Genomic DNA, 11,419 nt, shown 5'->3' with positions numbered 1-11,419 from the left:
ATATTGATGACGTAAGCAGCGCACAGTGACGCTCACCGAGCGCCTGGAGAAATTCGCAATTATTAACGGCAAAACACAAAAAGATTTGTTCGCTGTTTATTTATTTATTTAGCATTTTAGTAAAATATTATAACAATATGAAGTGTTTTCTTTATGACAATAAATTTATACACTTAATGTTTTATTCAAAGTAACTTTACTGGGAAGGTTTAAGACACAAGCCAAAAAAGCAAAGTATTAAATATTTCAGTTTCACACGATGCCAGTGACAGATAAAAGAGAAAAGTTGTTCTTTTTGTATTTTCCGGTGAGTGGGAAGCTGCAAAGAGCTCATCTCAATTCCTTTAGACCCACAAACCTGTAAGTCCTTTTAGGGTGTTCCAGTGAAAATGTCAACGTTTACTTTACATTAATCTTAAATACTTTCAGCATTTGTTATATACTGTAAACATATATTTATTATTTTAAAAAGTGTTATAACACTTTAATAAAAATGTATTTACATCTCCAACTAACAAACAATGTAGTGGGTGTTTCATAGGAACAAATATACAATATAACTTGAACAATTCAAAACGTTGGATATTTTAATATCCAGCTAAAACTACAGTAGATAACAAAACTTTGGACATGTCAAAACACTCAATCAGTAACCAAATGTTAAAACATTCAACAGCAGTAGTAATTTGTACGATTTTGGAGCCTTTGGGTGCCATAACAGAATAGTGAGGTTAAGGTACATTGAAAGAAAACCTACGTTTCAAGTAAGTATTGTGTAGTACAAACATTTACAGTTATAAAGTATGAAATAATTAACATTACAAATACAATAAGTGCAACAATGGAGCATTGTAATGTGGGTTTGCATCATTACAAGGCTATGCATTTCATAAAAACCATACAGGAACATACAACCGTTTAGGCCAAAATAAATACAACCCAATACAAAACGCATCATGAAAGAAATGGTGACCCTACCAGCTGTGGCAGCAGAAGTGGTTTAAAACCTAGACAAGATTGGAGAAAAAGAACGTGGAGCCTCTCAGGTCCTTTTCATCAGGAACTTCAAGGTCCAAGTTTCTTGAATTAAATTCAAGACCTCCAAGTGTGTTATACTTGCGGTTTGGCATTTTTGGATTTTGTGCCTGTGTGGGAAAAACTGTGACTAAGTATTCATCTGAGCTGTCAGGTACTCGTATTCCTGAATCTTGTGAAAAGTTGGGCAGTTGTGCATTAACTGCAGACGGCACCTTTCTGCTGTGTCTCGGGTTCTTTACGTCAACGTTAACGCCTGACGGGGAGATCACCTGTTCATGGTTTTGGGGCAGCTGGAGCTGAGTGGACCCTCGGGCTCTAGGCACATGATCCTTCCCGGTGAAATCATCAATGTTGAGGTCTGGATGGTTGAAATCCATGTTCCCTAAATCCGCATCAACCACAGGGAAACTGGACCGTCCTTTGGCCCGAGCTGACTTTGCATCAGGGAGTCGAACATCTCCATCTGCATTGAGTTCAGGTATTTTCACATTTCCACCCGTCATATCTGATCTGCGATTCTTATAAGAAGGTCCTTTGAAATTTAGTGAAGGACCATCAATGTCAAGATCTGGCATACCAGGACTTTGCATGTTAGGTGCTGACAGATTAATGTCTGGCTTTTTTGCCTTTGGCATAGAGAGACTGAGATCTGGAGTCTCTAACTTTGGCATTTTTAATTTTCCATCTGGACCATTAATATCCCAATTTGGAATATTCAAGTCAGTTCCCTCTAAGTCTCCATTTATGTCAACATTGGCGCCTTTTGGCATTTTAACATGAGGCTTTTGGAGCTTTGCATTAGAAAGTTTAAAGTCCAAATCGGCAGCAGTGACCCCACCCTTCACCTTTGGGGCTTTCAGATTCAAATCTGGTGCTTTTAGGTTTAAATTTGGTCCTTTGGGTAATTTTCCATTAACATCTGGTGACTCGAGGTGAGGAGCATCTAACTTTGGACCAGAAAACCCCACATCCGGTATTCTTAAATGCGGCTTTTTAAATTTTGGGCTGCTAAAACCACCATTTGGCATTGCAAAACCAGGTTTTGCCCCTTTGAGGTTGACACTGGGAGAACCAACGTCAAAGTCTGGTCCATCTAAACTGCCTTCAAAATCAGCTCCTTTAATGTTTGGTGAGTTAATTTTGGGTTGTTTGAATTTGGGCATTTTCATCTTTGCACTGGACGAGCCAGTGTTGACATCTGCCGCGTTTATTGTCTTTGGAGCTTTGAGATTTAGATTGGGTGAATTCAGATCTGCGTCGATGTCCAAATTTGGTCCTTTTGGTGAAGTACCTGAAACATTAAATTTAGGCAATTTTAATTTGCCTGAGGGAGCATTAAGATCCCAGTCTGGACTATGAAGGTCTGGCATTTTCAGTTTGCCTGATGGCATGTCTAAATTGGCATTTGGAGTTTCAAGGTCCAGCTTTGGGGTTTTAAGGTCAACCTTTGGCATATTTATGTCTGGTCCATTTATACCACCACTTAGGTTTGGGCCAGAGAGATCAAGTTTAGGTGATTTGAGGTCAAGGTTAGGGCCATCTAACTTTGGACCAGAGAAGCCCAAATTAGGCAGGTTCAAGTTTGGCTTTTTGAATTTTCCAGATGGACCAGAAATGTCAACATCTGGCATTTCTACATCAGCTTTAGGACCTTTAAGGTTGAAGTTGGGTTTATTTATATGAACATCTGGACCCTCTAAGTTCCCATCAATTTCAGGTCCTTTAAGACTTGGAACGGTAAATTTTGGCATCTTGAGCTTCGGCGCTTTAAATTTACCTTTGGGGGAATCAATGTTGACACCTGGAGCGTTAACATCTAACTTAGGAGATTTAAGGTTCATGTTTGGCAAGTCTACATCAGGGGCATCAATTCCACCCCTTATCTTAGGAGCTTTGAGACTCAAATCTGGTGCATTTAGATCTGTGTTCATGTCCAAATTTGGACCTTTTGGTTTTCCTGAAAGATTAAATTCAGGAAACTTTAATTTCCCTGAGGGAGAGTTAACATCCCAGTCTGGACTATGAAGGTCTGGCATTTTCAGTTTGCCTGATGGCATGTCTAAATTGGCACTTGGAGATTTGAGGTCCAGCTTTGGGGTTTTAAGGTCAACCTTTGGCATATTTATGTCTGGTCCATTTATTCCACCACTGAGATGGGGCCCAGAGAGATCTAGATCAGGTGATTTGAGATCCAAGTTCGGGCCATGTAACTTTGAACCAGAAAGACTAAAATTAGGCATGTTCAGGTGTGGCGTTTTAAGTTTCCCAGATGGACCAGAGACATCAACATCTGGAACATCAAGCTTTCCATCAATTTCTGGTCCCTTCCGACTTGGGAAGCTGAATTTAGGCATTTTCATTTTAGGCATCTTCATCTTTGCTTTGGGTGAACCAATGTTAACATCTGGAGCGTTCACATTTAGCTTTGGAGCTTTAATGTTCATGTTTGGCATGTTTACATCAGGGGCATCAATTCCACCCCTTATCTTAGGAGATTTGAGACTCAAATCTGGTGCATTCAGATCTGCGTTCATGTCCAAATTTGGACCTTTTGGTTTTCCTGAGAGATTAAATTCAGGGAACTTTAATTTCCCTGAGGGAGAGTTAACATCCCAGTCTGGACTATGAAGGTCTGGCATTTTCAGTTTGCCTGATGGCATGTCTAAATTGGCACTTGGAGATTTGAGGTCCAGCTTTGGGGTTTTGAGGTCAACCTTTGGCATATTTATGTCTGGTCCATTTATACCACCACTTAGGTTTGGGCCAGAGAGATCAAGTTTAGGTGATTTGAGGTCAAGGTTAGGGCCATGTAACTTCGGACCAGAAAGGCCCAGATTAGGCATATTCAAGTTTGGCTTTTTGAAATTTCCAGATGGACCAGAAATGTCAAAATCTGGCATTTCTACATCAGCTTTAGGACCTTTAAGCTTAACATTGGGTGCATGTACATCTGGACGATCTATGTTTCCATCAATCTTAGGTCCTTTTACACTTGGAACACCAAATTTTGGCATCTTGAGTTTAGGGAGTTTAAATTTTCCTTTGGATGAACCGATGTTGCCATCTGGAGCGTTAATATCCATCTTAGGAGATTTAAGGTTCATGTTTGGCAAGTCCACATCAGGAGCATGGATTCCACCTTTTATCTTTGGAGCTTTTAAGCTCAAATCTGGTGAATTCAGATGTGTGTTTAGATCCAAATTTGCTCCTTTTGGCAATGTACCAGGAAGATTAAAGTTAGGCATTCCCAAGTTTCCAGAGGGACCATCAATATCAAAGTTTGGACCATGAATATCTGCTTTTGGTTTTGCCAGTGTTGGCATCTTCAATTTACCTGATGGCATGTCTAAATTGACATCTGGACTATTGAGGTCCAGCTTTGGGCTTTTAAGGTCAACCTTGGGCATATTTATGTCTGGTGCATCTAATCCACCACTGAGGTTTGGGCCAGAGAGATTTAGGTCAGGTGACCTAAGGTTGAGGTTCGGGCCATCTAACTTTGGACCAGAGAGGCCCATATTAGGCAGGTTTAACTTTGGCTTTTTGAATTTGCCAGAAGGAGCATTAATATCAACGTCTAAGTCAGCATTAGGGCCTTTGAGGTTGACATTGGGTGTATTTATATCTACACCTGGACCATCTAAGTTGCCATCAAGTTCAGGTCCCTTTAGGCTTGGAACGCCAAATTTAGGCATTTTCATTTTAGGCATCTTCAGCTTTGCTTTGGGTGAACCAATGTTGACATCTGGAGTGTTAAAATTTAGCTTTGGGGACTTAAGGTCTGGAGTTTTCAGTCCACCTGATGGCATGTTTAAATTGACATCTGGACTATTGAGGTCCAGCTTTGGGCTTTTAAGGTCAACCTTGGGCATATTTATGTCTGGTGCATCTAATCCACCACTGAGGTTTGGGCCAGAGAGATTTAGGTCAGGTGACCTAAGGTTGAGGTTCGGGCCATCTAACTTTGGACCAGAGAGGCCCATATTAGGCAGGTTTAACTTTGGCTTTTTGAATTTGCCAGAAGGAGCATTAATATCAACGTCTAAGTCAGCATTAGGGCCTTTGAGGTTGACATTGGGTGTATTTATATCTACACCTGGACCATCTAAGTTGCCATCAAGTTCAGGTCCCTTTAGGCTTGGAACGCCAAATTTAGGCATTTTCATTTTAGGCATCTTCAGCTTTGCTTTGGGTGAACCAATGTTGACATCTGGAGTGTTAAAATTTAGCTTTGGGGACTTAAGGTCTGGAGTTTTCAGTCCACCTGATGGCATGTTTAAATTGACATCTGGACTATTGAGGTCCAGCTTTGGGCTTTTAAGGTCAACCTTGGGCATATTTATGTCTGGTGCATCTAATCCACCACTGAGGTTTGGGCCAGAGAGATTTAGGTCAGGTGACCTAAGGTTGAGGTTCGGGCCATCTAACTTTGGACCAGAGAGGCCCATATTAGGCAGGTTTAACTTTGGCTTTTTGAATTTGCCAGAAGGAGCATTAATATCAACATCTAAGTCAGCATTAGGGCCTTTGAGGTTGACATTGGGTGTATTTATATCTACATCTGGAACATCTAATTTGCCATCAACTTTAGGTCCCTTTAAGCTTGGAACGCCAAATTTAGGCATTTTCATTTTAGGCATCTTCAGCTTTGCTTTGGGTGAACCAATGTTGACGTCTGGAGTGTTCACATTTAGCTTTGGAGCCTTAAGGTCTGGAGTTTTCAGTCCACCTGAGGGCATGTTTAAATTGACATCTGGACTATTGAGGTCCAGCTTTGGGCTTTTAAGGTCAACCTTGGGCATATTTATGTCTGGTGCATCTAATCCACCACTGAGGTTTGGGCCAGAGAGATTTAGGTCAGGTGACCTAAGGTTGAGGTTCGGGCCATCTAACTTTGGACCAGAGAGGCCCATATTAGGCAGGTTTAACTTTGGCTTTTTGAATTTGCCAGAAGGAGCATTAATATCAACGTCTAAGTCAGCATTAGGGCCTTTGAGGTTGACATTGGGTGTATTTATATCTACACCTGGACCATCTAAGTTGCCATCAAGTTCAGGTCCCTTTAGGCTTGGAACGCCAAATTTAGGCATTTTCATTTTAGGCATCTTCAGCTTTGCTTTGGGTGAACCAATGTTGACATCTGGAGTGTTAAAATTTAGCTTTGGGGACTTAAGGTCTGGAGTTTTCAGTCCACCTGATGGCATGTTTAAATTGACATCTGGACTATTGAGGTCCAGCTTTGGGCTTTTAAGGTCAACCTTGGGCATATTTATGTCTGGTGCATCTAATCCACCACTGAGGTTTGGGCCAGAGAGATTTAGGTCAGGTGACCTAAGGTTGAGGTTCGGGCCATCTAACTTTGGACCAGAGAGGCCCATATTAGGCAGGTTTAACTTTGGCTTTTTGAATTTGCCAGAAGGAGCATTAATATCAACGTCTAAGTCAGCATTAGGGCCTTTGAGGTTGACATTGGGTGTATTTATATCTACACCTGGACCATCTAAGTTGCCATCAAGTTCAGGTCCCTTTAGGCTTGGAACGCCAAATTTAGGCATTTTCATTTTAGGCATCTTCAGCTTTGCTTTGGGTGAACCAATGTTGACATCTGGAGTGTTAAAATTTAGCTTTGGGGACTTAAGGTCTGGAGTTTTCAGTCCACCTGATGGCATGTTTAAATTGACATCTGGACTATTGAGGTCCAGCTTTGGGCTTTTAAGGTCAACCTTGGGCATATTTATGTCTGGTGCATCTAATCCACCACTGAGGTTTGGGCCAGAGAGATTTAGGTCAGGTGACCTAAGGTTGAGGTTCGGGCCATCTAACTTTGGACCAGAGAGGCCCATATTAGGCAGGTTTAACTTTGGCTTTTTGAATTTGCCAGAAGGAGCATTAATATCAACGTCTAAGTCAGCATTAGGGCCTTTGAGGTTGACATTGGGTGTATTTATATCTACACCTGGACCATCTAAGTTGCCATCAAGTTCAGGTCCCTTTAGGCTTGGAACGCCAAATTTAGGCATTTTCATTTTAGGCATCTTCAGCTTTGCTTTGGGTGAACCAATGTTGACGTCTGGAGTGTTCACATTTAGCTTTGGAGCTTTAAGGTTCATGTTTGGTGAGTCCATATGAGGAGTATCAATTCCACCATCAAGCCCCTTCACCTTTGGTCCTGTCAGTCCAAAATTTGATCCTTCTATGTCTCCATTAAAACCAGGAACTTTAATTTCTGGTAAATCAAAACTGGGCATGGTAAACGTAGGTGCCTCGTATTTTCCAGTTGGCATTTTGATACCACCTGAATTTGGTGTTTTGACACCAGGTGAAGCATTCACATCTAAGTCTGGAGATTTAAGAACAATCTTTGGTTTTTTAGGTGGCACATTCGCTTTACCTGATGGCATGTCAATGTCCAGTCCATGTAATTTAGGTTTTGACCCATAAGGATCTGGCATTTCTAGGTCAAAGTCAGGGGAGTTCCCAGACAGCCTCAACTTGGGTGATTCAGCCAGACTAGAAGGATCGTCCAGATTTAAATCTGGCATTTTCAGTTTCTTGGAATGTTTGAGATTGAGTTTGCCTGAGGGACCATCAAGCTCCACTGCCTGAGTCCCACTGACAGAAGTACCACTCCAGCCAAGACCCATCGGTGGAAGGTTCAGATTGCCGGCATCATCCGTAGCTTCAAACCATTCATCATCAGATTCTGGATCAGCGTTAGCATTGCTGCTTTGAGTCTTGGTTTTCAGAATTCCAAAGTCAACTCCGCGACGTGGCAACTGTGTAGGACTCATGCTGTTCAAATCCCCCACATCGTTCCCAACCAAGCCACCCTTCATAAACCTCTTGATTTTGGCCGTGTAGAGTTTGCTGTAGGAATCCTTCAGCATCTAGAAATATCAACCACAATTTGGTTATTAGAACAGAACGGTAATATCATTGGTTTCTGAAATGATTCTCTAGCAGTTGGAGACGGGATCAATTTTGGCCCAGTTTCCATAACAACCATCATACTGCAACAACTGCAACATGGGACATCTCTTGAACATTCCACAGGCACTAGAAGAATAAATGCCCTTTCAATTACAGGTAAACCATAAAAATGTTGTTTTGATAGTTCCACCATTCAAACATTTAGAAAGCAAACTGCATATTTAATCAAAGGTCAGTTGTGTGGTGGACTACAGCGGCATGAAGAAATAAGAAAACGATGCATTGGATTATCTCTAATCCACCTACCGTCTCCGGAGTCTTGGCAGACTTCACGTCCAGATTTTCGAGGCTTTTGCTCAGATTGTTCCTGGTAAGGACTTGGACCTTGTCATCATACGGTTCCATCAGCTTCAGTACTTTCATTACGTCGTCTTTTGACAGTTTGTCAAAATTGATTGTTGCCCCCAAAACTTCATCCCCTGAAAAATACATTTTGAGCATTTCCATAAAACAGCGGCTTGTCGTATTACGTAAAGAGCAGCCTTAGAGGAGGAGGAACTGCATTTACAACAGGAAACTCTGATTAATCCCCAAAGCAAACCTCCCAAACTGTTAGCTGTCTTTTTTTCCTTCACCCCGAGTGACAGGAGAAATTACAGCATCCCTGTAATTTCAGACAAAGCTTTCAGTTTTATACTATTCAACACTGTCACCTAATTGCAACATACACAACCAACACATCTGAAGCAGTGAATTGCTGCAGGGCTGTAACATTATGCAATGTTTCTTCTGCTCACTCAGTCTAAAAAATATAGTGTTAACACAAACATGGACAAGAACCAAGTGTACCATGATTTCCTTGAACTTGGAAGGTGTGTTCTTGCGCTGAACATCTATTTAAGCTCCACGAGCTAAGATAGAATTATGTCTTGCTTTGAAAATAACCAAAAGCAATGAGGAAAAAAAAAAGAACATCCAGTATCATACCTTTCCTCAATCCCTGATTGGCAGAGGAGCTGTTGTTGACGCTGGAAATGACCAGCCCCCCCTCGTCCGATTGCTCCAGGGTCAGTGCCTCAGAGAGGCTCCTTCCCCTGCGATGTGACAGCTGCGGGCAAAGACATTTAATAAAGTGTTTATAGTCTTTTAAAGTAATATGCGACCAACATTTAACCGTTACAAGCTTCAAATGTTATGCTAAGGTTTCGTACCATGATTCGTGTGTCGTTCCTGTCAAACTTGCCTTGAAAACTCCCTTTGGATTAAACCTGCAGGAGAAAATAAATTGCTGATCATACAGATTTCCCACCTTTTACAATGACACACAGCAGTTTTTTGTGCAGCTTCTAACAGGTTAAAGTTAATGAAACAAATCAAAACTAAACAGTTGCTGGTGTTCTGTGAAACGGATAAATCTGGAAAATCCAGCAGACGGCTTTTGTCATGATGTAGTGACACTGTTTGAATCCGGTTAAACCAGTGAGGGAAGGAAACTGGTGATTTGGCAACTGACAATCCAGACTGAAGATCCTAAAGACGAGGTTGATTTCCACATAGGAAACACTGGCCAACCCTCGGCACAAAAGATAAACTTCCACTGGGAAACTATTTTTTTTCCAAGGCTGCACATGAACACACACCCATTACAGAATTCAGTCCTTTCACAACTTCACAGCAATACGAAGCAGATCTGTAAAAGAATGTTTCAGGTGAAGGAAAATATATTTGCTGGCTATTCAAATAAAAGCTTTCTTAAAAACCCTTTGTGCTGTTTTATTTTATCATCGTCAGTGTTGCAAGAGTCAACAGAGGCAAAGCCGAGTGGTTTGCCTTCTAAAAGGAACGTCTCAGTAGCCGAAACAATTTTGCTGTTTGCCTTTTATTCACGTCAGTGTATTAGGAGTTAATTTAGACCAGTATGAAAATCCTCACTTAATATTAAACCACCGAGGCTGCAAGCAAGAGGGCGTCAGCATCTACATGAGTGATGCCCAAGTCAGCAGGTGCATCTCCCAGGTATTTGAGTTATGCCCTCGGGCATCTTGGGTCATAACTTAGAAAACTGCATAACAGGTTTATCGAGACTACGGCGAACCAGTGTTCTGTTTTTGGGTGTTTCCTTTTTAAAAGCACACAATGTAAAAGTGATCACACCCACTGTTTTTAGCTTAGAAATCCTGGCAGAACTCCAGTGATGTTCTATCACAACTCCATGACATAATGTACAAAGATGAGTTGCATGAATGAGCTGCCTTCGGTGCACGTAATCAAAGAATTGTATACATTTGGATTTTAATACGTGACTTAATACAGACAAACGCACAATCTCCGTCATTTCCACGGCGTCAGAAATACATCACAGCAATAGACACACAGGCTGATCAGGCTACATAAATACAAAAATATGATATTATGATGTGACATTTACTAAAAAACTGAATAAGAGTATCTCATAATGACAGTGTTAATCCCTTCATAGACAAACTAAAGTGGGAAGTTGAAACAGATTTTTGTAAAATCGCACTTAACAGCCATTCAAACACGATAAATCTGCAAGTTCTCAGCAAACATTTTGTCATTTTTATCTGAAAATCTACAATGGAGCTCAGCGGTAGCAACTCTCCTTATTTACGAACCCGAATTTGGCGTTTAGGTGACGTTACACACACTTCCAAATGACATCGGAGCAGCTGATTTACGGCTTTAAATAGTTACACATTAAACATTCTGCAGGTGAGTCAAAGTGCACGTCTGCAGTTACTAAACGTTCGGTCAGCAGGAGCACAACAGAGTTTATCCTGTGTTATTTCATAATATATTATGAGCATATTTATTATTTAGCTTGGCTCACATTATAGATGTGATGCAAGTTGGAAGCAGCAGATGATTTGTGGTTTGAAATAGTAAGAATACACACACATCAAGCACAAACACACTGAGAAACATATTACTGAACAGTATTTGAGCATTTAATACACAATTTTAAAATAAATCCTTTTTTGTTTTGCTGCACGAGAAAGAAAAAAATACAACCCCAGGAGTAAATTAACCTTGTGTGTGAATATATTCCAGGACTACTGGCTCCACAGAAACTACCTGAATGACAGCATCTGAAACCTGAAAAACTGTCCACGATCACTCAAAATCCACCACCTCAAGGAGGCAGGTCACAGCTGGGAAACTTAATGATGCAACTCACCTCAGGGATGCATCAAGCAGGTGTTGGAGCTGATACGGTTTTATGTGTTGTTTCAGGCTTCAGTGCAGAGTTATCAGTCCATACTGTTTGCTCCGCAGGCTGCGACTGAGGAGAGGCGCCCAGTCAGATGCAGGAATACTAGACTTCAAGCAGACAAACAGGTTCCACCTCAAACGTCCCGCCTCCATAAACTGGTGACAGAAAAAAAAAAAACCCACTCAGATATTCACATTGCACACCTCATGTAAAACA

The 11,419-nt window shown here is 41.2% G+C and overlaps 1 protein-coding gene across 1 annotated transcript; it reads right to left on the bottom strand.

Moving 5' to 3' along the window:
• Positions 1–80: 80 nt before the first annotated feature.
• Positions 81–11,310, bottom strand: si:ch211-69b7.6 (neuroblast differentiation-associated protein AHNAK). Its single transcript, XM_067497676.1, has 5 exons — positions 11,168–11,310; positions 9,180–9,236; positions 8,956–9,076; positions 8,275–8,447; positions 81–7,925 (listed from the first exon to the last, which is right to left on the bottom strand). Exons 2-5 carry the CDS (start codon positions 9,180–9,182, stop codon positions 1,008–1,010), a joined length of 7,215 nt encoding a protein of 2,404 aa, XP_067353777.1. The 5' UTR covers positions 9,183–9,236; positions 11,168–11,310; the 3' UTR covers positions 81–1,007.
• Positions 11,311–11,419: the final 109 nt, after the last annotated feature.

This window comes from Channa argus, chromosome 3 (assembly GCF_033026475.1).
Source record: "Channa argus isolate prfri chromosome 3, Channa argus male v1.0, whole genome shotgun sequence".
In the NCBI taxonomy this organism is placed as follows: Eukaryota; Metazoa; Chordata; class Actinopteri; order Anabantiformes; family Channidae; genus Channa; species Channa argus.
This window is presented reverse-complemented; position numbering and strand designations above follow the sequence as displayed.